The sequence below is a fragment of the Solenopsis invicta genome, chromosome 1 (assembly GCF_016802725.1).
Source record: "Solenopsis invicta isolate M01_SB chromosome 1, UNIL_Sinv_3.0, whole genome shotgun sequence".
Taxonomy (NCBI): domain Eukaryota; kingdom Metazoa; phylum Arthropoda; class Insecta; order Hymenoptera; family Formicidae; genus Solenopsis; species Solenopsis invicta.
Genome location: NC_052664.1, coordinates 19,374,530 through 19,401,576, shown reverse-complemented (window position 1 = coordinate 19,401,576; position 27,047 = coordinate 19,374,530). Strand labels below are relative to the sequence as shown.

Here is a 27,047-nt window from a genome sequence, read left to right as displayed (position 1 = left end):
GAACAGCCGAGAGATTTAATTATAGCAAATAGAATAGCGAATTTTTAATTGCGTTATCAATCCCGCGATTGCTCGCTCGGCCGAGATGAAATGTCGAGCGTCAAAGGGGCCAAATTTTTCCTTTCTGTTAAATCGCGAAACGCGATTCTACATTCGATTCTGCATTTGGTATCCAAGGTATGGCATTGCGAAGAACATCTTAAGACAGCGTGCTAAGTGGAGCGCGTTTCACGCCTTCGCCTCACCGAAATCGGCAAGAGACGGGCTCTCGAATCCCCCCGTTCTGTGCGAGCGAAAAGTGAAGCTGAGGGAATGCGACCTCGTATCCCGATCTGAATCTTTTAACCACGCTAATCGAAATCCTGCTTTCCGGGGTCAGGGATCGGTCGGGAAATTTCCACGGTCGGATCCGCGAGATCTGGGGAGAGGGGAGGGGGGCAATACGCGCAGTTCCGGCTCGCTTTTCCACGTTGTCTGCTTCCAGGCGAATCGCGGCGAGATCCTAACGGTACCGGCTCGATCGCGCGGCAGCCGCTGGTGGGATGAGACGGAATGGGACGAGACGGCGGCGGTTACAGGAGGCGGCGGTTCAGTGACCGACCCACCGATCGACTGTACCACTATACGAAGGTATGGAGCTGGAGAAAGAGCATACATGGACGCGAGGAAAAGGAAAAGGATGGCGGCGTATAAAGAAGTTTCCCTTTTTTTTTTTTCGGGAAAGTACGAGTTTTCGTGTCCACTATTACTGGCAATTGTAATAATTGTAACAGTTTTTCATTTTTGCGTGTGTAATGGCAAATACAATTTACAATCTGAACGTTTGCTTGGAAGAGGAAATGCTCAATCGAAAGTATTTAGCATGAAAATAAACAGATAGAAGAAAGTTACCGAATGTGTACCACAAACTATTTTTTATTATATTGATCATTTGGCACTGATTTGTGCGTAAATAAACTTTAGAAATTGTAGATTAATGTTTCAAGTGCCTATTACAATAACAATTTAATAATTATTATTAATAACAATTTAATTTATTATAAGTCTTTTCGCTATAAAAAATACAATTTAGACAACTGATCGCCTAAATCGTAAAATAAATGGGTTTTATAAATCGTATTATTTTTTAATTGAATTAATTGAAATAAATAAAAATACAAGGAATTATTAATTATTATTTTTCTTATTAATAATTTATCACGCAACAGATTCAATATTTAACAATTAATAAATAACAATGAAAATGACGTCAAAACAAATCTGATTTAATTTTATGTTTATAATTAACACATTTTTATTCATATTAATTATTGGTTTTAGTATTGTACAGTTATCAGTCTTACAATAATATTATTTATTGTAATAAAATTTGCGAAACAATTTAAAAAGTTTGATTTTATAAAATATCAATTTAATCTAATAACTGCAAATATGTAAAAAATTCTACAATAAATCTTTTATAAAAAAATATAGAAATTTAATATACAAAATTACACTATCACATAATTATCAGCTATATAATTTGTCCAAAAATAAGCATTAGTCGTACCCGATTTTTTGTGTGTTGTTAGCACGCACAAAGTAAAATGTAATTTATTAAATTTTTGACTACATTATTCTATGATCTATATTACTCATTTCTCATCATTTTACATTCGTCACTAAATGCTGCTAATATTATGTAAAAATATTAATATTGATGAGGTACGATTCATGTGATCGGTACGCATTCAGCAACTCTCTCCTGTTACATTTCGAACTCGTTTACGTTTTCAAATTACCGGAACTTTGTATTTGTACGCTACGTTGTTCTTATTGTATTCAAGGATTTGGCAGCATTTTATACGTTTTTCTTCCAATGTACATGCCAATGGCCATGCAAAACTGCATCTTCCAGACGCGTTACTTTTTTTTACTGAATAAATTGCACCATTTCCACCCCTGTTTTACTTCGACACCTGTTTCCGAGTATTGCGTTTCGTTCTCGAGGGATAAACGAAGCGACGCAGCCGATTCAAGACTTTCTTTACTTTCCTTTGACGTGCGTACAACGGCGGCGGAAATATTGGCGACAAGCGAGATCGTCCGTGAAAATCATCCTTTCATCGACGACGACGCAGAGGAAAATGTCTCTCGAAAGCGAGGAAAAAGGTGGGACGCTCAGAGTCGTAGTCAAACATATTTAAATGCAGATGCACTTATCATGTTAAAGACGTCGCGGAAAATGACGTCTCGACGCGAGCAAGTTATATACCTGAATATGTCAGTGATATATTTTCCACGATTAATTAAGAATGAACTTAAAGATTCAAAATATAGAAGAAAGCGCTCAATTTACAAGCAACTAGATGATGTAGTTTTTTAAACAAATTTCTCTTTTAATATTACATCTTATTATTATTCCTTTAATACTATGTTTCGACTATACTTATAGTTAGTATTCATCAACTATCAACAATTATTTTAAACGCATATTAACTAAAAAATTTATATCACTATTAACTTGTGTCTAGAATTTGTTGAAGTTTACATCGCGTTATATTACGTTTCGACTACACTTAGTTCTTCATCAGTTAGCGGAAATAATTGACAATTATTTTAAACGCATAATAATTAACAAGTTTATATCGCGATCAACTTGTGTCTAGAGATTGTTGTAAGAGTCCATATCATTGCAAGACAACACTCAACTTTTAAGGATAAAGTTATTATTGTCATGCATGACCATACATAACAATATATAACATAGGCTCTTGTGTTAATATAGATTTTCATAAAACTCTAGACACAAGTTGATCGCGATATAAATTTGTTAATTAATAAATAACAGCGTTTAAAATAATTGTCAATTGTTTCCGCTAACTGATGAAGAACTAAATATAGTCGAAACGTAATATTAAAGCAATAATAATAATATGTAATATTAAAGGAGAATAAATTTGTTGCTTGTAATTTGGCCGTTTTTCTTCTATCTTTTGCATTGCAAAAATAACAAGCGATACAGCATAGAAATCTTTTGATCTTGAAGAATGTTAGTGATCTTAAAAGATCGAAGATGAATGATCTTAAAAGCATTAAATCGCTAAAAAGAGATTTCCTTGTAAAACGGATTATTCCTTGATTGTTACTAAATTACGTGCGGCTTTAAACTCGTCTACTCACAGCTACACAAATACCTTCGTCGAAAATCATTTTATCGCGCTTTTCGCATTTAACGCTGTTTACGATCACATGCCTCGCCTTTATTCGTCTTTTTATCGGCTTAGCCGAATAGTTTAATCCTTTCCATCCGCTCGCGGAAAGTACGATTGGGAAAAATATTATTGCAACGTGCTTTAAAAGTAGCTTTCCATGCGAAATCTAGGAATGAATCAATTATTTATATTTAACAATTAAAGTTTACGGTAAACATGCAAATAAAAAAATCCTATGAAAAAAAGTAACATTCGCGAGAAATTCGACGCGATTGATTCTGTATTCACATCTTAATGGCGTAGTCAAAAATTTCCATAAATTTAGGCTAAGTGGACGAAAATAAGACTCAATAAAGTATCAATATCCAGTAAGCACCAACAGTAACATTACATATATCAATATTGTAATTTCACATTCAACATTTTTTATAACACGTGTTTTGTAACAACATGTTTTATTACACATGTTATACGAAACAATTGTACGTAAAATTGCCAAATGTGAAATTATAATTCACATTTATGTTATATTACTAATTGATATTTACTAAGTAAGTAGTTGCGAGAATTGACGTGATAGAGTTCTCTCATCGAGCTCTCACGAGAAATTTCTTGACGAAGTGGGCAGGAAAAGAAATCGAGCTATTTTGAATAGACTAAGGTGTGATAGAGTGTTTTGTTGACAGCTTTAAATTTAACGAGAGACTCTCCGATGTCCATTTCTACCAATATAGATTAACTTTAATCTCGATTTAACTAACTTTTTTTCCAACTCTTGTAAATAGAAAAAAATAAAAAGTAAGTTAAACCGAGATTAAAAATAATCTACATTAGAGGAAACGGTCGTAACTATATTGAATCTTCTTATCCGGAAATGTCGTAAGAAATCATCATTTATCATATTTGTCTTTGTCACTTAGCCGCGACTTGAAATTCTATTAAAATTCGCTTGACATTATCTAAGAAATGTGGCTTTATTACGCATCCGAGTTCTTGAAATTTGGTACGCTAATGCTCTTCGATCGTTTTGCAAATCCTATAATCGTTAATGTTTGAACATTTTTGCTAGAAAGATTCGACTTTTTAAGAATTAATTGGAGATTCTTTCGTTAAACTTAAGATCGCAAGACGTACTCGCGGTAAACGTCTCGAAGACGCTTCTTCGATAAGTGGGTTATTGGGACGAGCAAAGTGCCACGCGCTCGTGGAAAGGAAGAAAGACAGAAGGAAAGACCTTCGAACGCGCGGAAGGATTTGCTGACGTTCGAGGCGTCATATAAGATAACCGCGTGTCCGTAGTATAACCTATTATCTGTCCACCATGCGTTTCCATTATTCCGGTTATCTGCTTCCTCGTACTACTTACGTAACGCTCGTAATCGTAAGCTTTAGAATTTCTATGTCGCTCGTGTAGAGATAGATATCGTCCTTGGATAAAGATTAACACAGAAAGAAAGTTAAATCCCATCATACTTATGTTTCAAAATATTCTCGTATTTTATAGATTGGATATTAACATTTTATAATTATATTTACGTATTATATTTATATCATGTTATATTAATTATATAATTATTATATTTATATTAATTATCCTTTAATACGTTATAATATTTATTATATTAATTAAAACCGAATAAATTTAAATCATTTTAACCCTTGTGATTTTAAATTTTGTTAACAAAATTTACCTAAAATTTTGCGATATTGTAACTGTATATAAGATAATGTACATATTTACAATGTATCAATTCAGTTATATTTATTTTTGATTTTTTTATTTTTATCGTATGACTAACTAAATTATTAAAAATATCTAGCTCCCAATCTAATAACTATTAGATAAAATAAAATATAAACATAAGATAAAGACTTGAAATTATTATTATTTATTATTATTTACTTAGACAAAAGTTTAGAGGAAAGGTTTTAGAACATTACAAACATGTAAAATAATATATTATCAATAATATATTTATCCTACTATTTAAACTATGTAATCTGCAAAGGAAATTTGCGTAAATTTTATTCGAGTTTTTGAAAAATTCGTTTTTAGCAAATTTATAGAAAAAAAGTTTTAAACAAACTATGAATGTATGTATAAATTTTTTCTTCTTTTTTAATTACCTAAGCAGATCATGTTTTTACAAGTAACAATAAAATTACTTTCCGACAAATAGGGATATATCGCTTTAGAAAACTATGTCAGTTTTAGTAACTTTCTTTTATTAATATTATTATTTATGAATTCTAAACATTTAAATGTTTTAATGTTAAAGTTTTTCTATTAAAAATTAAAGATGATAAAAAATTCGTGCCTGCAGTCTATGTGATAAATTACAATAAACATATGACACAGCAAAATTTTTTATTGTGTATCAAAAATAAGATACCCTATGAAACAAGTGTGAGAATTAGTAGATAATCGATTGACCATCCAGTTTCATCTAGTAGCGAATAAATCAACGTAAAACAAGTGTGATAACACCGTGCTGCCATCTACCGCTGTTAAATCACAAGAAAGTCGGCAACAATGATTACGTTCAGTGGAAAAAGCGGATTTGCAACTATTGTAAAATTCTTTAATATGATGATATGGTTTGTACATTCAGATTTGGCAAAAACTAAGAGCAAAAATCAATCATATTAAAGAATTTTACAACAGTTGCAAAGTTGATTTTACCGCTGAACGCAATCAATGAAATATTCTCAATGACTTTGGCCCGCCCATTATTCTCATATTAACTAATGATTATTAAAATAAAGACGTGCGGTTTTGTAATATAACGTAATCATAATAATTTTTGTTTTAATTGAAAAGCGATAAGTATGTAATTGGACTTTTAATCGCAAAATTACGATTAAAAATCACACTTACAAATAATTTTATATATAATAACTGCATATATATATATATATATATATATATATATATATATATATATATATATATATATATATATATATATATATATATATATGTATAAATTAAGTTTCAAAATTTTATTATGTACTTTGTTTTAAATGGAGTAAAATTAAAAATTACGTGTAACTCAAAATGATGTTTGTGATACAAAATGTCACATGATTTACGTTTATTACACAAAATAACGCACAATTTAAAATAATAAATAATAATAAGATAATAATGGCAATGCAATATATATCGTATTCATTGTGATTCTTAAAAAAGGTTATAATCTAGTTATTAACCGAGCGTTATCGACCAAAAGAGAACTTTCGAGTGAAATGTTATCAGAGAACAACGACAAGTCTAAGAACAGCCGCAATTTAGCTAACTTTACTTTGGAACATCCCTCTATGTCCACAAACTGTGGATGATGAACTATGTAGCTATGTCTATAAAACCCGTAGGTAATATCCATGATTTCATGATTCTCTTTCGTGCTATGACTAGAAGCAGAGTTGTGCCGTAAATTTCACAATTGTGTACAGTCTACATGGATAATTTACATATTATTCATGTTGGGTTTACACGAATCTTTTTCATGTAAACAGTGTAAGCAATAAATTATTATAAATTGAATAACTCAATACAGAAAAAGTAATTGATTTATAAAATTATTAATATAGAACTGAAGAAAAATATATATTAAAAATAAAAAAAATGAAATATAATTTTCACTATGTCTGATAAAATTTGAATCTTTTTCGATTTATTTACATAAATGATACATAAAATGTAGTTTGCATAGTTCGTATTGTGTAAATGTAAATTATCTATATTTTACGCGTAAACGCTCAAAATGAAGCAACGCTCAAGATAGGCAAAGGCAAACAAACAATCTGATAGACGTTTTCGTCTATTTAACCCACCTTTCTTCTGAATTACGGAAATTACCTACGGGATTTATAGAGATTGTCAGAATTTATAACAATTGAATTATGTAAAGCATATGGATGTCTTCTACTTTAATTAGTTAATTGTACGTAATTAGAACGTCAAATAAATTCACTCACCGATTGCTGTTGCTCTACTGCTGCTACTGTATTCCATTCCAAATTCTGAAAAATATAATAAACATAATTATTCATAAATATAATAAACAGAATATTCATTAAATTACCATTTCGCTTAGTTTTTAAACGTGTGAGATTAATAATATTATTATATATTTTATTGTGTGTATTCTCTTAATTTTGAATACAATAAAATACATTAAATAATATTTTAAACATTTTTTTATAATTTAGAACATATCAAAGAAGTTACTGCAATAACAAAAATAAACGTATTAATGAGAATATTTCATATCACAATCACATGATAATTCTATATAATCGTAATCTTATAATTTTTTCATTCGTATAAATTTATTACATTTATTATAATATTTAATAAATGTTTTATGAAATGTAGGAATAAAAATTGACTTTTATTTTTTCACTCAAACTGCAAAAATTTAAATGCAAACACACGCAGAGATATCTCAATTAATAAAATAATATACCGGGTTTATTCTCGCTGAGTTTGCTGACATCTCGTTCTGCTACTCTCCTCGAACATCGCACGTTAATAACAATCGCCCGATATTTTAAATTATTCGGCATTTCTGTTATTACGCGGATAATATACGCAAACGCGAGTAAAACGCGAAAAACGCGCGAGAATGTAACTTGTCGCGATGCAACAGGTACCGTTACACAAAAGAGCATCTTACGATATTATTTTTACGCAGCATCGCACCGTGACTTGTTAAAACGACTGTCCGCTACTGCACACACTCCTTTTGACATCATATCTATGCACAATTTGCACTTGAGAACGCGAAACGTACGCGCGAAACACCCGACCAGAAGCAACAATGGAGGAGCAAGGAAAACGAAAGTAACGAAGAGCTGACGACACGCGTGTGACGTCATTTGATGAACAGCAATGAGAGCTATTTGAATAAATGCGTGGATACAGTGGTTTATAGACTAAACATTTCATTCCCGGTAAAGAATTTTGTAACTACCACGAATTACTTATTAACTAATATTACACGACGACTAGTAAACGTTACATTCAACATTCGCGACACTACGAAAACAAAATATCTCATTCGAATGAACACGCGCGAGAACGTAAAGCGTCGCGACAAGTGTATAAATCTGCGCGTTACAAACGAGTACGATCATTTCTGTATACAACATCGTAATTCACGTACTAAGGCGATCGTCCGACACCACAATTGGCACTCGTGCTATCGTATTACCGCACAATTCGAATACGAAACATTCACAGAAGCACATATAGCACCCTTCTGCCAGCGAAACAAAAACGTATGTGGCAGCGGCAGTGGCGACGCACAACCTTGCGCCACCTTGCGCGATAAACAACTCATCAGCTAATAGCATTAATGTACGGTAAACAATCTCAGCTAATGTGGTAAACGATTTTTACTGACACTCGCTAGCGTCGCTAGCATCTAACTGCAAACTCTCGTAACGCTTGTATGTAATGTTAACCATGTATATGCGTGCTAAGTAATTTCTATTTTAATACGAATAATTCTTTTTTAAAATTAACGCAATCGGGATGAAGAGAGTACTGAATTTTGGGGGTAAATAAACAGTAGATATAAATGAATTGACTCACCGGTCGCCGCTGGTCGCTCTGCCCAACTCCGTCTCGAACGCCGCTCTCGTAGATCCAAGATTCTTCTCATGACGATTCATCTTGATTCGCACTTTGCACGAACGCACGCAGCACGACCCTTCATTTCACGACATTCTCGGTACTCACCCGCGTCGAAAACTCGAGGTACGAGGCAACGGAGAAGATACGAAACACGATTGAACGCGACTCGACTTCACCATGTCTCGAATCCGACACGACGAGTGTTGACGAAAGCCCGACTTCCACTTCATTTTCGGCACTCCGCAGCACTCTCGAAATTCGTGCGGGACGACGAGGATGCGAGTTGAAATATGCGCCGCGACGCGTAGCAACGTCGCACAGTCCTGTCTGACCTACCGACTAACCGACCGTTACCGTACTGCGTGGTACTGCGTAGCACTGCGTAGCGGCGGCCGGCGGCGGCGCTGCGGCGCAGGCGCGGCTCGCGCCGCCTCTACGCAGCGCTACGCAGTGCTACGCAGTACGGTCGGTAGGTAGGACGACGCGACGTCGCTACGCGTCGCGGCGCATTTCAACTTGCATTCTCGTCGTCCCGTACGAGAATGTCGTAGGTCGTAGAGTGTTGAAAATGAAATGTGAAGTGTCGGGCGCGTTCGTACCAACATCCGTCGCCGCGTCGTGTCGGATATGATGCATGGTGCGAAGTCGTGTTGCATTCAATCGTGTTTCGTATCTTCTCCGTTGCTCCGTATCTTGTATCTCGAGTTTTCGACGAGCGTGAGTATGCATGTGAGTCTGTACATACCAGGAGTGTCGAAGGCGAAGTATCGCGCATTCGTGCCAAGTGTAAATCGAGAGGAAGATCGTCGTGAGGAGGATCTTGGATTTCTAATGTTCGAGAGGCGCGGCCGAGACGGTGCTGGACGGAGCGACCAGCGGCGAACGGTGAGTCAATTTGTGTACTCGTATCTACTGTTTATTCGTCTCTACAATTTGGTATTCGCGTCTCATCCTCATTGCGTTCGTCTAAATTATTATCGGTAGGTACAGTGCGACGAATCAGTCAGTCGCGCGAAAGCCGTTAGGATAGGAAAAATTTGAAATTTGTGTCGACATTCTCTCGGCGCTTCCTTTGCCAGGTATGCCAACAGTCGCGGGTGGCGTGCTTTCCGAAGTCTAACCTGTATATTGTAGTATATGTTCACGTTGTAGAGATGGCGTCTCGAAAACTCTTATCGGCTAAATAGCGTGGCATGGCCACTCTCAGGCTTCTCTCTCGCATCAGCATCGGTCGAAAATATTTACTACGCGCCGGGAGGGACGGGAGATGCGTGGCGATGCACGCGTGCTAAGTCGGATAGTCGAATTGTTCAGCACTTGTCATTTGGGTACATGAGATTAGTTCGCAGATGAGATCAGATACATAACGACACGATAGAAAGATTTACGTAGTGTCTTGGCGTTAGCCATCGTAATCCGAATGTGAATAAACATCGGTGAACACTGGTGCTTCACGACGACGGTGACGACAAGAATAGCGACGACTTGTCGCCAGACCGTAACAAGCAGAGTGGAGTAGTTTCTTTCGAGTGAGCATAAATGGCACTGCTATTCACCAGCATGTGGGACTCGACATTGCTCCTGAATACCCTAACCCCAAAGTTCTACGTCGCCCTCACCGGTACTTCGTCTCTCATCTCTGGTCTAATCCTCATCTTCGAGTGGTGGTACTTTAGGAAGTATGGCACCTCGTTTATCGAACAAGTATCACTGAACCACATCTCGCCCTGGATCGGCGGCGGTGACAGCAATAATGATGGCAATGGTACGAGCCTCAGTGGCTCTGGAGGCTCTTCGAGTCATCAGAACGTGCCCGAATGTAAAGTCTGGCGCAATCCAATTAATCTTTTCAGAGGCGCAGAGTATCAGAGGTTTTACTGGGCTACCAACAAAGAGCCTCTCACATACTACGACATGAATTTATCTGCACAGGATCATCAGACTTTCTTTACCTGTGAAGGAGACACTGGTAAGATTCAAATTTTTATTTTTTCTAAAAAAAAATTAACTTAGAAATACCTGATGCTTTGTTCAGTTTTTTATAACTTATTACGTATAATTTATTCCATAAATGTCTTGTATTTATGACATTACTGTACAAAAAATTTAGATAGCCTTTGTGAATTAGTAAATTAGAAATGTTTTATTAATTAGAGAGATTAAGTCTATCTTTTTTTGTTCTTAAGATATTAAATGCTTTAAGAAAGTAAAGTCGATAATTTCTTCTTTTACAGGTAAAGCAGAGTATGAGATCATGCAAACAGCTTGGAGAGAGCGCAATCCAGTAGTGAGAATACAAGCTGCGCATAGCGCTCTTGATCGTAATCCTGATTGTGCACCAGCTTATATTCTTCTTGCTGAGGAAGAAGCCACTACTATCGTTGAGGCAGAGAAGATTCTGAAACAAGCTCTGAAAGTGGCTGAGAACAATTACAGAAAGTCACAGAATACCCAACACCAGGGCTCGATAGCCGAGGCAATACACAGAAGAGATACAAATGTATTAATATATATTAAAAGAAGACTAGCGATGTGTGCGAGGAAATTAGGGAAGCTTAAAGAGGCGGTGAAGATGTTTCGCGATCTCACAAAGGAGGTACCCCCGATCATGAATGTATTGAATATTCACGAGAACTTGATCGAGACTTTATTGGAGATGCAAGCATACGCGGACGTACAGGCCGTACTGGCAAAGTACGACGACATCAGCCTGCCGAAATCAGCGACCATCTGCTACACGGCGGCGCTGCTAAAAGCACGGCTGGTAGCGGACAAGTTCTCGCCTGACATTGCTAGCAAACGCGGTCTAACCACCGCCGAGATGTCGGCGGTGGAAGCGATCCATCGAGCGGTAGAATTTAATCCCCATGTACCCAAGTATCTCTTGGAAATGAAACCGCTCATCCTTCCTCCCGAACACGTGCTGAAACGTGGCGACTCTGAGGCGATTGCCTACGCGTTCTTCCATCTGGCACACTGGAAACAGATAGAGGGTGCCCTGAATTTACTCCACTGTACGTGGGAGGGCACGTTCAGGATGTTGCCCTATCCACTCGAGCGTGGGCATCTGTTCTACCCATATCCGACGTGTACCGAATGCGCCGATCGGGAACTTCTGCCATCGTTCCACGACGTCAGTGTCTATCCGAAGAAGGAATTGCCCTTCTTCATCCTCTTCACCGCCGGTCTATGCTCATTCACCGCACTGTTGGCTTTATTGACTCATCAGTATCCAGACACCATGGGCGTAGTTGCCCGTTCGATGCTCGCCTGGTTCTCCCATCCATTTTACTATCTTCTTGACAAGCTAGCTATTTTGCCCTCTAACTTATTGCAACAGCTCTCTAGAATATAAGGCTGTATTTCCATGATCTCCATTAACTTAAGACTTATTGTGATACTTATAATATACTTATTGCTTTATTTTTACTGTCTTTGTAGGCGTATATCAGGTATGTATGTAAATGTGTAAAAATTTTAATTTACAATTTTATTGTGACTGATACCATAATGATATCTTGTAGCAACAATTGTATTTATGTATCGTTAGGTTTGAACTTACGGAACAATGGTAAATTAATACCAAACATTTTAGGCAATAACGTTTTTGTTACATTATATGTATAACATATAATTTTAATGTATTGTATAATATATATTATAAATATATTATACAATATATATATTATATATAATATATATACATAATATATGTACATGTATTATATATTATATAATTTGATGAATCATTAAACAATCGCTACATCATAATTATTGATATGCGATTACACAAATTTATGCAAAATGACAGTTGGGTGCTAAATAAATTCTCTTTGTTTTATCGCATTCGTATTTATTCAATGATGGATATTATCAATAGCTTGTAATGAGGTGAAAGATCAAGGCAAATCAGAGATCTTGACATTTCACGTGTCGACAGAACAGGAAGTAAGTTCGCGGGCACGTTTAATCGATCAGGGGTGAGAAAGTTGAAACCCCCTTCGCATATTTCTTCGCAATTATTCTTACACAGCATAACATAAAAAATGAGAATGTTAAAATCCCTCATATTAATTACACATATAATATATAATTTTCACGAGAGTTTGCCGAAATCGAAAATAAAAGAGAACCAATGTATCGGAGTATTGACGGATTTAGTTTCGCATTCTTAATCATCCTATAATCTTATCTGATTTCTGGTCTGCCTGTCTATCATGAGACGGTTATGATAAGAGAAGAAGAGACAGGGAGCAAGAGAGAAAGACATAAGACACTTGGAAGTCAGAGGGCCCAGGTCTCTCTAGTACTCCGGGCTGGCTCCAGCCATAACTTTGATTTTGCTTCGAACATTCATCCTCGATTAAATTCTTAACTGATATAGCATAATAAGGTGATAAAATTTGTCATTTTATATATATGTACAATATCTCTTTGTAGTTTATCTATATATATATCTATATAATTTACTTAAACGGACATATGTACGTAAAACGTCACTCGCGAGGAATTACGATTAAATAATTATCCTCCATACGCAACTACGACGCTCCTCGCATTCACAGCTATGGAAAGGGAAGGGAGAGGGAAGGGGGAATGAATGTTTACGTAATATAAGAACATGTAAAAACTTTCAAATGTGATCCTTAAGACTCGCTATAGTATAATGCTTAGTCCTTAAATTCATACCGCGTGTACAATTAGATGTATTTATCGAAGAGTACTAATCTACGAAATAGGAAATATTTTGAGTATTCGCCTCCCGCTAATATCCGAGCCTATATTTTGTACGTAGCCTTCTCGCGCACTTGCCAGAATTGCGTTAAAATCCCCCAGGGATGGAGATTCGCCGATTTCGTCCTACCGCTTAGTAGGCTCTACGTTTTATTGCCGCGAATTATCTACGAAAGTCTAAGCAATGTTTTCCCTTCATTCTTTTTTTTTGCTATGTACAAATTACAGATTGTCCGCTTTACGCTCAATCAGCTCCACGCTAAGATTGCCACGTTAACACATCACTTCACTGTGTCTAGGTTTGATCGTCTCCACGTTTCTCTACACAAATAAGGCACCTTCAACAAATTACGCTGTTTATATAAGCTACACTCGATTTAGCAGTCCAACGCGCTCAGTCAATGACGTCACGTCTGCGCTGCGGCGATAGCTAATTTGCAACTTGTCAATCGAGGCATACGTAAACAACAGCAGTCTTAATGTATCGAACAAAAAACGTTATATATATATAGTGGATATATGTAATCAACTGTGGATACCAAAATTCTCATAGATCATTTCCTTCTTTCATTATCTAATTTCTCAAACGACGATAAATATTTTTAACTTTCAACGAAGCGCTCACACTCTTCAACTAAGTAAGTCATGTTCTCTTAAGATATTGATATATTCCATTCATCTCGTCAAAGTTTCTTAATTTATCAAACATCGAGATCGCTTTGAATTCTGCTAAAAATATTTCATATCGTTCTTACCCATCACAAAAGTAAGGAATAACGTTGAACTCAAAGAATGGCAATCTACCCGAATTCTATACGTTAGCCTGATCGAGGCTATCTACATATTCAAGAGGAAAGCGGTTTTTCCACTCTAAAACGTCATTTGTGCTTGTGGAATGCTAGAAAACAGCGTTGCAACCAAATTTTAACTCTCATGCCCAGAAAGAACTTTCCGTCTTTTTCCCCGCTATCGTGCAATTGTTATATGCAATTACAATTCTTTATTTACATATCGAAACTAATAGAAGCCGTTTCTCAAAATATAGCACAATTAAAGCAAATACATTCACCAAATTGAGGAGATAAATCATGTCTATTTACGTTATTGCATTTTTAACGCAACTCATAGTACGGAATAGATTTCTCAGACGCGGTAAATTGGCTTGAATGTATGCTTGTTGGCGACCGCCGGATTGGTCAACGGAGTTATTAAATGTATGTAAAAATTGTGGAAGAAACACCCACAACATATATCGGATTGATGTCTTTTCCTTTGACCTCGCAAAAGTTTTAAACAAAACGCGCGATAGACAGAGAAGATCGTTAATCTTGATATTAAAGAGTACCGTTTGCAAAATATTGATATCGATCATAGAGTTTAGTGGACCACGAGTGAATGCTGCCTTCGACTAAATCCTCAACATGCCGACGCAATTGATCCTCCGTTAACGTGAGGTGGAACCTATTCTTGAGACCTTGAACAGTCGCCGCCCCTCCACTGCGGAAACACGGAAGCTGAGAACCTGTGGAAAAAAATCAATGAAACCCATTGTGATACGCGAGAAAGTACACGCGAACGAGCGTGTAAACAGTAAAAGTCTGACTACTTACCCGACAACATAATCTCAACGAGGTTAACTATTTTCTCCATGTGCTTCCGTGCCGCAATTAAGCCTTGAAGAATGAGGCTCTTAAATTCCTCGAAGAGCTTGGACTGATTGCCACCCATCACCTCGACAAATTCCGGCGTCAGTTTAAACGGACTGGTCTCAAAGCCGAGATTTCGCGGCGAGGTCGACAAAATGAATCCGAAATCTATGTGGATTAGATGGCCGTCGCTGTGTAGCAGAATATTGCCATTATGACGATCTTTTACTTGAATGAGATAGCTGACCAGGCAATACGCGGCGCAGCTCTGAATGAAATTTCTCTGTGCCACACGGAACGTCTCTGAGGTAGAAGGGCCGAACTCTCGTTCGAAATATTGGATAAGTGTTAATTGGCACTGCTTCTTCACTTGATGGAGCGAGACGGTGTTCAAGATTGGTTCGATCAGACCACTGTCGTTGGACAGACACAGTATTCTGTGACACAAAATCAATTTGTCATTTAAGAACTAAATCATCGAATTATTTTGGCAAATTTAATATATTAACAAAATACATGTAATAATATATAATTAATAATTATTCTCCCAATGAAAGAAGGAAAAGAGCGACAATTCACTTTTTTTACGAGACGGAAATTTTCGATATCAATTCGTACTTACTTATACGGGCGTACCCAAAGGGGCACTTGTTCATCTTGCCAAATCTTTTGCAACATTGAGAGCAACTGCGAGGCGAGAAGTTCTTGTCTGAGATCATCACCGCATTTCACGATTACCGCGAGTAATCTCCAAGATGCCAAATGCCCATACGGGCTGGAAGCTCTTATGCGTCGTTGCTTTTGCTCCCATGGCTCTTTGAGAACCGCCGCCGATGGATCTTCGGGATCGTGACTGAAAGTCGCGCTTGGCGTAGCTGCCATTTCACTCAATCTTCTCTTGATGTCGCCTGGTACAAAGATCGGTTCTCTGCTATCGGACGATTCTTGACTCAGTTGCGATATGGTGTCTCGATCTTTTAGCTTACGAAGCTGTAAATACTAGAAAGAAGCAAATAGGAAAGTTAGAATTTCCATTATAAATTGGAAATAAAGAGATGTACGGCTGTGCGAATTAGATACGCCACCTGCTGCGTGATCTCGTCATCTTCCTGACTCCAACAATCATTAGGATCATCATCAGGGAAACTAAATGCCACATCTGTATTCCTAACAGAATAAGGCGAGATATTTTTTACGGGTGTTTGTCGTACCGCCGAGTTCTGTTGACTATCTGAAGTGGATATGTTGGACTGCTCGCCGCCCGTTAAATTCTCCTCAGACTTAGTATGCCTCAACGAACTGCCCATTATTTTCGTCGGCACGGGCGATGTATATAAATCTTCCACCTCCAATACTTCCACATATATTATATAAGGTGCCTAGAATAGTACCAACATAAAAGTCGATATTCAAATGATGAACTTTTGCTGCAGTTCTGAGAAAGTAAAGCGAAATGTCTGTACCTTGTCCTTGCTGTTAAGAACGGCGGCGTATTGCGGCGGAACTCGCACGATATGATGCGGTATCGTACTGTGCAGAGGAAGCCACACCCTTGCAGGGAGATTCAAGTTAAGCGTATTGAGCTCCGCCACTAATTGAACGGTTTTACTTTCCTTTGTTGGGATAGTCCCGAGCAATTTACCAATTGATATTAGAGCTTGAATAAATTCGAGTTCTGGTGCGAGTCGGGGTGCCTGCAGGCGTAAAAATTTTACATTAAAGCATCGCTTCAAGGACAACTCTCACTTCTTCATGTAAGACAATAACTCACATTGCAAAAACAATCGGTTTTTTGGCCTCGCAGATCGTTCACCACACCTTGGCAGGAATAAAAGCAGGTACAGCCGTTGTCAAACGCTCGACCAGAGCTCAGGTCCCCAAGACTTACTTTATTTATTATACCTGGAAGAATACCCCATTGAACGATTAAATTATCATTGTGAAAATAATTCTTGTGATAATTTATCCTTTTCAATAAGGTGCACGTGTTTAGTTGGATGATTACCGGAATGACTACGGCGTATAGTCTGGAACAATCCAGTAGCGTCGGACTGAGATCTTTGGTGGGTTTTCTTATTCGGCGACGTAAGAATTTGCGTCGAGGGCAATGGTGATGGCGCAGGAACTTGCAATCCAGTGACACGTTGCTTTCGACCCTCATTTCCCTTTGGCCTAAAATATTATACGTATTTAGGGAAAAATTTATTTTATTCTAAATTTACACAATCGTTTCTATCAAACATTTCTCATTGCTTCTTGCCATTTACTTATTGATCTTACCTGAGTTCATCTGACAGGATAAGATTTTTCAATTTGGTCCCATGAGACTTCTTCTTTGACGGCAAATGAGCATCGGAACTATATGCGTCTAGCAGCCAGGCACATTTTAACGAGAAATCTGCTGACTGTCTACATCTGCAAAGCAGTTTGATTCGTTTTAAATCTTAGCGTCGCAATTGATAAACTATGCAATCAAACTATTTTCTAATACCAAGTCCTATATTTACCTATAAACAAGATATGGATAAAGGACTTCTGTCACATCATGAAGTTGTATATACATCACAACTAACTGCGGTAAGTAAAAGTCCACATCATTATCCGGAAAACTGAACATCTTGTTACCTACAATGCGTCACATGTCATATTTATTGTCAAACATACACGATGTGTATTCGTTAAATAATTTTTATTTCAGGGAATTTCTATCAATAGAGATATTGAGTATTTGTAGTCTTACATGTGATGAAAATAGTATAAATTCTTTGAATATGATGCGTGAAAAATTAATCTTTTTTCTAAAACGTTTACTATACCTAGATAACTTTGAACGCCGGGTTCTTTGGAATTGAACAGATAAGAGATAGCCATGGACATGTCAAATATTTGACTCTCGAAAAGTCGTAGCAGACAGCCTTCTGAAGGTTTCGGTTGCTTCGTCTCTTGCTTCTGTCGACGAATAACATCCGATTGCTTCTTGACCGTCTCTACTTCTTGCTGCTGCGTTGCAGCCGTGCCACAGCAAAGGGTCATGGCCGCTCCGGCCAACTCGCTCTGACTCGTATCGGTCACGGACGGTGATGACGACACTTGCATAGCGCCTTGATAATTATTGATGCATTCTTGATGCTGATAATCATGTTGACTGTCGCTATCGCGTTCTCGCACATTCACATTCGGTCGCGGTTCCTGCGAGCAACATTCATCACCATTTGGGTCGTCGCACCGGGAGCGATCACCATTGGTCTCGCTCTCGGGGGATACGGGAGACGCCGGACTGTCACTTAAACGAGTGGACAGTTCCACGGGCGACACCGGCACTGACATTGACACTGATACCACACCGGCACTGTTCTCCATACCGTCCACCGCGTCGACCGAATACACGTCACCCGGCTGTGACACGGACGAGTCGAGGCTCTCACGGCTGTGCAGATGATCCACGCTGGATTCGCGGGTGGCAGGCGCGTTCGTGGCGTCGCTCGAGCCGCTATCGGAGCCGCACAGGATGCCGGAATCGTCGGAGCCGAGACTGGCTAGATCCTCGCGTTCCCGCGCGGTGCGCGCGCCCTTTCCGCATGATCCCGAGGATGACGACGTCACCGTCGTCGTTTTAGAGACCGACGAAGGCGCGGGATTCTCACATTCCGGACTCGGTGTAACGTCCACCTCTGGGATCCGTTGCAGGGCGGAGTCCAAGCTCCGATTTCTGTGATGATGCGTCAGCGTTGTTGCAGTTGCCTGAGGCACCGGCGGTAGTAGAATACCCATTGATCTAGGAACAATAATCAATAATTTTATAATTAATGCTCAAAATACTTCCGCGAGTCATACGCTATATAGACTGCTTCGGACTTTGTAATTGACTCTGAATTTTTCAATATACATGGTATGAGAGTGAAGAAAAAGATAAAACACAAGAGTGTATAATTTTAACTCTTTTTCAGAGAAATGTTTTATAATATAACCAATCTACATAATTAACGTATATTTATTAGAGTTTTCCTCTATTTTATCACATGTACATCAGTTATTAATATCAGTTATTTATATAATATCCTTCAATAATAGCTTACTTTATCTCATTCGTATATGTATATTTAATAATTTTCTTCATAATATCATTATTATTCAAGCATCTGGCCTGCATCGTTTGATGCGTTACGTTGCGTTGTTTTTATAAATTCTTAATAGTAGATACACTTTACATTTTTTTCTTCTTGTTTTACATCATAAAAGATTCTAGATTTTATCATCTATCTATTTATAGTGTAGTAAACTACTTCTTTTTATAAGTATTTAAACTGCTCTTATTTAAATTTATCTTCCGGTGAGTTTTTTCTTTTTCAACCGAAGAGAATTGCGTGCGTAAAACATTAGCTAGTTTTCAGTTGGCGGCTGCGAAAGCGCGACCAATGAAACAGATACGACAGAGCCGCGCGTGATTGCGATTACTCGTTGCGCTGATTATTAATATTGATGACGCTGCCGCCACCAATTTAAATATCTCGGCTTGTATTCCTCTGATTTATATACGACGTAACTTCCACTTCGTATCAGCTCCGCTGTGTCGTGGACATCGCGGCGTCGTCGGTCATATGCGCGTGACAAATTTACGATCGCTTTTATTCAACAAGTGCCAGGAAACGTTGGAGGCGCGCGCCAGACGCGTCGCAAATAGCTCGCGCGTGTATCGCGGAACGACCTCGCAGAGTATTCGCGGGGCTCGAAGCGGATACCTGAAGTCCAAACTGTGGTTTCGTTGATGCGTGGTCAGTCTGCTGCGTGGACTGATCGACGGATTCGGCCGACCGTGCACGAGAGGAACATTACAGTTGGCCAGTTTGTGCCGTTTGATGTGTGTCACGCTTTCCTGGCGCGTAGGTCCACCAGTCGGCGTCACTGCCACCACTTCGCTCATATTAGAGTCGAGTACGAGCACCGGCTCGGCTAACAGTCATCTGCTGGCCATGCCTGGGGCTTCACCTGCAAAACGCGAGAACCTGAATCAGCGGCGTCTCTAATTTCTCCAACATCGAACGCATGCGCAACATATTATCTAAAAAAAATTCTAATTAATTATTAGAGACACTCACAAAATTGAATACAGGATATTAAAAGTTTATTTTATGCTACAAATTCATCAAATATTGTAACTTTTTAGAAAAGACTTGATTATAAATGAAAACCTTTGCCAATGATTGCATTTCCATTAATAGTATGCTTTTAATTTGCAGGATAAAACTCTCAAGATCTTATGTGTGCGGACCATTATTATCATCGGTGAGTGTATTTAAGATTATTTTGGTTAATACTATTCCACCACACAATTTTACCACATTTTCAGTCTTAAGTATAAACACTTAAAGGTAAGAGTAAAGTAGAATTACTATCACTTTGTTGTAATTTTATTTTAAAACGGATTTAATAACTAATTTATCACTAATAATAATAACTAATTTATTTTAAATATATAGGCATTGTACAGAACAATACACAGAGAAAAAAATGACTAAATTTTAATAAATGTTTATTCGAATAGTACTAATGAAATATATATACTCGTATTTACTAAATGTAAATATAAATTTATTTAATACAAGAATCACTAATTTAATTTAAATATAATATTGTCTTATAGAGTAAATATTTGTACCGTAAGTAAATATTTTATTAGAACTATTCGAATAAATATTACAATTTAGGAATTTTTTCTCTCAATAATAGTACATTGTATTATCTTAAAGTAAAATGATACAATAAACTATTTTACGTATACTCTCTACTTATTATTTTAAAGTGTTTTCCCGATAATTGTATCGTGATATGAAGACACGTCATAATAAGTGAAGCTAATTAACAGTAAACGTGACTCGAATGAGTAGGTACGTACATATATGCGGAAAGAATAATTTTACTGCAGCAAAAATTTAGCTGGATACAGAAAATAATTTTATGTTGGGCTATCAAAATAATTATGTAGAATGCGTAAGCACGATAATTGTTGCTGCAAATAGTTGCAAATTGTTGCTGCATTTGACATTCCAGCAACCAAGTAAATACTCGATATAACTTTTTTAAATGATTCAACATAATTATTTTCATGCCTGTATTTCAGTAAAATTGTTTATTACAAAATCAAACGCGAGGAAAGTTAAACGGTTCGCGCAAAAAGCGAGACGAGTAAATCGAGAGGCGAGTACTTCCGGTATCCTCATTATTTTTGGGAGCGCAAGTTGATAATGATGGATGATATCACTTTTCGCGTCGCAATCTCGAGCACTCGTGACACGAATGTCACGCGCATAACTCTGAGTTGTAATGTCAACGACGATTGCTCGACACAAGAAGAACACGCTCGAATAACGCGTGTCCGTTATCAGCTGCATCTGTCAAATATCGCGATAAGGAAATCGGAGAGAGAGAGAGAGAGTATGTCATATCTTTTAATATGCATGTCAGAACTCGGTTTTACGCGCGGTATTATAATTGGTTATATAACGTTTTGGTATCGCGCCGCGAAAAAAAAGAACGCGGGAATCGAGTTGCGAAACCGAGCGACCGGAAATCGCGCATCAGTCTGGAAGGTCAATCGCGCCGCTCTAATGCCTAGATAAGACGCGAAATTGGAACTTCCTTTCCAGAAATAAGAATTCGCATCAATACTTAGTTCGTCTGCACAAACGTCGCACGATGCACTGTGCTTGTACCGAAAAAAAAAGTTTGTTAATAATAATCAAGCCTGTATATAGGCTGCGTTCCGAAATTCACTGCCAGTACTGAAAAACTATAGTATACGTAACGTAAACTATAGATTTTCAGTACTTACAGTAAATTTTGGAACACAACCATAGTTACTAAGTTTTAAATAATTTCAATTGAATGTTTGATTAATATAATCAAATATTTAGTAACTGTTTGGTAGCCATTTAGTAAACAAATGGTGACTGTTATGTTTGATTACTATTAATTCTCCGTAGCCCAAATTTAAAGACCTAAAATTTTCAGTTTTGAATTATTCTGCTTAAAATTTTGACGAGTACAAAAAAGTGGCAAACATTTCAAACGTATCAAACAATTGTAAAATTATATTCTAGAATTTTTTTTGGATTTTTTAGAGACCAAAAATTCTTTTAAAAACACTATCAAGCGTCAGTGACGCCCGGTAGGACTAAGAAAACAGCAAGAAAAATGGACCATAGAGGGTTAATGTAATTATAATACTAAATATTTGTTTATATTGATCAAGCATTTAATAGAAATTAATTCACCAAAACTTTATTGGCGCCAAACTCTTTTTTTCGATGTATTCAAATCGTTCTAAAAAATCCGAGATCTTTCACAAAGAGAAAGCAGAGAATTTGAAAACAGATTCTTGAAAAATCCGTAGCTTTGCGATACGTAATCCCGACATTTCATTGAATAAGGACGTGAAACAGTTGGAAAATAAATCTTTCATAAAAGCCATCAAATCATTAATAATAACTTATCGATTCAGCAGGCATTATCGAAACTGATCATTAATAAAGATGTTAAGAAGACGCACATACATCTGTTTAGACACACGTGGGCAACAAATGAAAGAAAGGTCGACGAAAGGTCGACCGGAATTCGCTGAATGTCCGCGCTGCAACGGTAACGAATCGAAAAAAAAGTCATAATACCGCAACGCAGACGCGTAGAAAGTACGGCTTTTTATCAATTCGAACACTTTCTAGGATCTTCCTGGCTGGCAGGCATAGCGCGCTCCACTCTACGCACAATTATCCCGCGGGTAAATAAACGCGAGTATACAAAAGACGATGTGCAACATTCCTGGTTAGTCATACAGTGGCTACATCGAGAACAAGCGCCTCGACGAGAAAATAAACTACTTCATTCTCCGAACTTTTCCGCGTCGAACGTGAACGCCGCGTGTTAACTAGCGAAGCTAAAATTAAAACGCTTCGATTAACGCGACTTTTCGTAACTCGAGCCTTAATATTTCAATGATGATTTTTCAAATAAATGGTACGTTCCCGAAGCTCGCAAAGAGTCGCCAAACGAGCTGAGTGAGTTTCGCACTCCATATGGAACGAATTTCAGTGACGCCGATGAAGGCCGCGTTAGTCGATGCGTTAAACCAAACTCCGACTCTTACAAACAATCTTTCTAATTGCGCAAACGTGCCGCCAACGAAGCTAACTGTCCATTAACCGATATTTCTTCATCCGAGGGTCCGATCTCTAATAACGTTATCTGCCGAGTGACGCGCCGCAGGCCCTGTTCTCTCTACGCGTCCAAACGACGAGCACGAATTGGCCTCTTTGCAAAACATTGTGACAAAAAATTGTGCGCGATAGTTTGAAGATTGCGGCGCGGGTGTCACGATGCGGAACCGTGGTTTCTATCTCGACATACGGATCGGTAGCGCGTTGCAAAATCCGTCGACTTGAAACTCGCGACATGCGTGGTACCATGTGCTTTCACCGATCTGCTTCGGTGCCGGCGCGTACTCGGTGCTACGAATGCATTCGCTCCGAGTTCCAAAATTGCAACGTAGACAGTGCCTGGTTTCGACAATAGATTCCGAAGTGTATCGATGCATGCTTCCTACGTTTATTTACCGCGAGGCAATCCTAATTTAATAAGAATGTTAAAAAAGTCAAGCGATATATGTATATATATATAGGAAGATTAATATAATGAAAAAATAACGGAAGTGTCTACAGAGGTTATAACGATGTATATACACATGTATTTACTATTGCGTATATTTTTCATTCCAGTTGCTATTTGAACTGGTCCCTTCGAATGTTTATTTGTCGATACCGGACGTCGATACGTTATATCGAAGCAAGTTGTTCGTATCTTAATGGACTTTCAGCATCTATAATTATTTTATTAAGTTTTATGATCATTGAAACCCGTTTGAAAACCAGGTATTTCACGATAAAAATTAAGGAAGATGAATTTTTAATACTTCTACGTTCAATTCATGCGGAAATAATTTAGACGATACATAGAAAAAACAATATCAGATATTAGTATCAAAGTAATATTTTCTCTCCAATCATTGTTTCATACATACGCAGAAAAAAGTTATCAAATCGACAATAATGTCTTCATAAGCAAGAATATAAAATCTTCTTGAAAGATTTTAATAATCTTAAATATAACTTGCTTATATAAAGAAACTTGTTTCTTCATGTAAACAAGAATTACGTCTGTTTAACATTATCAAGTTCTTTAAAAAAATTTTTCTACTCTTGCTTTTATATATATATATGATTGTTAATTTGATATTAATTTTTTCCGTATAAAAAAAATTGTATTCTCGCGTATATATGAAATAATGATAATCTTGCTTATATACAATTTAATCTTCCTTACAAAATTTGATAATCTTAAATTTCAGTAAAATATATTTTTAAATAATGAAAATATATTTTTCTTGCTGAAACTATACAAAATTTCTTTATGCGTGTAAATTATGTCTGTTTAACGCTATGTAATTTCTTTTCAATGTTCAACATTTAAAAAGTAAGGATATTCTCAAAACAAGAATGTTCTTTATTTCTGTGTACGTTGTAATTGCAGCGCGCTTCTATTTGTCTCTTGGCAATGTCAAACGAGAAATTTTATGTCCCGCAGTCGAAAGATCAATTTTCTGATTACCGGTGCGACAGCTGTCAATGCAGTTTGATCTTGTTATGATCATCGTGTAATACATCAACACTTATGCCGATAGTACTTGAATAAAAGGCAGCTACGCTTTTTTTATCTCCATTCTCGCACGGCGAACGCAGAGGCGGACGTGAATGCGAATTACGATGATCTAATCACTTCGATGATCTAATAAGTGGCGTCGGTGACCGAGTGGCTTTGACGATTTTTGGAGCGCGCGTTTTCGCGCGCGTAGGCGTGAAACCCGCGCTAGAAAGTCGAACGCGCATCGAAACTCCGCGAGACAGCGATTCGAAGATTTCCCTTTGCGAGTAAAAGGCTTTTCGCGAAGCTTTTCGTGAAGGACGCAACGCATTCGCGAAAGAAGCTCGCGAAACGTCGCGCGGCGAAACAACGTTCTATTGTACTATACGTTGTTTACGTAAAGCAGACTGCGAACGCAAAACGAAGCCGAATAGTTTCGAACGAATGAAAGCCCTCGCATAGCTAAGCTAACCAGGAAGAGGGCTTGAAAGCATCTATTAAAAAAGTAATGATAATAAAACTTTGAATCTTTCTCGCTTGTACACACTGAGAGAAGTTTGAGAAAAAAAAAGTTGTTAACTTGACAAAATTTTTCAACTTGATTGAAATTTCTTCAGTTCAAACATTTAGATTAAATATATATTTAGTTAGGTTAAATATATAACTACTTAAACTGGAGTTCAAGTATTTTATGTACTTAAGTCAAATACACGACTAGATAAACTGAAAAAATTTAATCGAGTTGAAAAATTTAGTCAAGTTAATAACTTTTCTCATTGTACAGAATGTCCCAAAATTCGCGAAACAAAAATACTGTAGCGAAAAAAGTAAAAAAAAAAAAAATAATAATAAATAAAAAAGTTATTTGTACAGTTTTATTTCAAAAAGTGATTTTTGAAATAAAAGGTCTAAAAGCTGGTCACAGATTACGTTTAGACGATTACCTGCGATCAGGTAACCGTTCACGATTCATGGATGGATGACCGTTCGTTAAAACACAGTCTGTAATTGGTCAGTTTTAAACCCTCAGGGTGCAGGCATAATAGAAGGAATCAGAAACAGGAAACATGGAATAAGGAACTGTTCAATATATTGAATAAAGAATGTCTTGTTATTTCCCTAACGTCTTGTACGCTTTCTTTATGCAGCATATTGAACCATTTCTTACTCTTAGTTCTTTGTTCATTATTCCTTCTATTGTGTCTGAATCCTTATATCTAAAAAAAAACAACTGTAGTTTAAAATAGAAATTTACAACTTTTTCATTTAATTCTTGGAAAATTTTCTTAATATAATATTTCGAGTATTGTAATCCAATAGGCTCAATTAAAATAAATCAAATATATAGTAAATAATGCCAATAAAGAGCAAAACACAAGCGTGTACATTAACGTATTCTTCACAGAAACATTACATATAGACGTTTCGATCCTGGGATTGCACCAGTCTCAGTATAATAAAATATTTATCGGCACTATTAACTGTGATATAATATTTTGTGTAAACTGTGTACAATATTTTGATTCGCGAATTTTGGAACATCTTGTACAATCTTCAAACCACAATTTCAAATTGACAAAGACAACATTCTCGCCCGAATTTTTGGCATACAAGTGACTCGAGTTATATTTGTTGAATACACGCATGTTTACTTCGCGAAATAAAACGCACGGTAAACCGATCTCCACGATGCCTTATATCGACGACTACCACATTATTTCTTTAAGTCTAACTTCTAAAGTTCAATGTTAAAATTTCTTCTAAAGTGCGATGCGCATCTTTACAGGTCTGTCTGGCCTCGTGACATTTCTGACGACCTCCGTAAAACTTGAACGTCAACGTCGCGAGACCTAGTAGCGGGGAAACTTTCCTAAATTGTCCACGACAGATGTAATCTCTTAATGTGTATCTCGCATTTTTTTTTAATTCATCGGTTTCCTGTTTGCGATACGATGAGTAGCGAATTTCGATGTTCGATGCGTCGAGCAACCATACAAATTATCTGTGCCGTTTGACGATTTCAATTATCGCGCTACCACTACCATTCATCGCGCGCGTGACACTGACTACTTATCATATCCGAAACACACTATCGTAAAGGTCATTCTAGAATCGATTGCTGTGCATTGAGTAAGGCCA

General features: G+C 37.2%; 3 protein-coding genes across 6 annotated transcripts in view; 2 read left to right on the top strand and 1 right to left on the bottom strand.

Annotated features, from left to right (window-relative positions):
- The first annotated feature begins 9,300 nt into the window (after window positions 1-9,300).
- The window catches only part of LOC105201125, a 38,783-nt gene continuing 21,036 nt past the window's right edge, over window positions 9,301-27,047 (top strand). For 2 of the 4 annotated variants that reach the window (XM_039456919.1, XM_039456926.1), the window contains exons 1-2: window positions 9,301-9,723; window positions 20,456-20,501. In XM_039456919.1, the coding sequence (XP_039312853.1) occupies window positions 9,466-9,723; window positions 20,456-20,501 (304 nt within the window). In that variant the 5' untranslated portion in view covers window positions 9,301-9,465. Of the gene's footprint in view, window positions 9,724-20,203; window positions 20,371-20,455; window positions 20,502-27,047 lie in introns of those variants that run through there. The other 2 variants (XR_005576235.1, XR_005576234.1) reach the window with 1 other exon arrangement.
- LOC105201127 (protein ST7 homolog) lies at window positions 10,074-12,684 on the top strand. Its single transcript, XM_011169025.3, has 2 exons — window positions 10,074-10,807; window positions 11,073-12,684. Exons 1-2 carry the CDS (start codon window positions 10,378-10,380, stop codon window positions 12,191-12,193), a joined length of 1,551 nt encoding a protein of 516 aa, XP_011167327.1. The 5' UTR covers window positions 10,074-10,377; the 3' UTR covers window positions 12,194-12,684.
- LOC105201126 (phosphatidylinositol 4-kinase beta) lies at window positions 12,681-20,197 on the bottom strand. Its single transcript, XM_011169024.3, has 11 exons — window positions 19,958-20,197; window positions 18,035-18,993; window positions 17,726-17,843; window positions 17,499-17,633; window positions 17,224-17,390; window positions 16,990-17,120; window positions 16,682-16,912; window positions 16,304-16,597; window positions 15,841-16,217; window positions 15,183-15,655; window positions 12,681-15,094 (listed from the first exon to the last, which is right to left on the bottom strand). The coding sequence occupies exons 1-11, from the start codon at window positions 20,137-20,139 to the stop codon at window positions 14,907-14,909; spliced, it is 3,255 nt and encodes a 1,084-aa protein (XP_011167326.1). The 5' UTR covers window positions 20,140-20,197; the 3' UTR covers window positions 12,681-14,906.

Coding starts and splice junctions, on each gene's coding strand:
- LOC105201127 (XM_011169025.3), top strand. CDS start 10,378: ATGGCACTGCTATTCACCAGCATGTGGGACTCGACATTGCTCCTGAAT. Junction 10,808..11,072: donor TACCTGTGAAGGAGACACTG/GTAAGATTCAAA, acceptor CTTCTTTTACAG/GTAAAGCAGAGTATGAGATC.
- LOC105201126 (XM_011169024.3), bottom strand. CDS start 20,139: ATGAGCGAAGTGGTGGCAGTGACGCCGACTGGTGGACCTACGCGCCAG. Junction 18,994..19,957: donor AACCACAGTTTGGACTTCAG/GTATCCGCTTCG, acceptor TATTGTTCCTAG/ATCAATGGGTATTCTACTAC. Junction 17,634..17,725: donor TATCCATATCTTGTTTATAG/GTAAATATAGGA, acceptor ACTGCTTTGCAG/ATGTAGACAGTCAGCAGATT.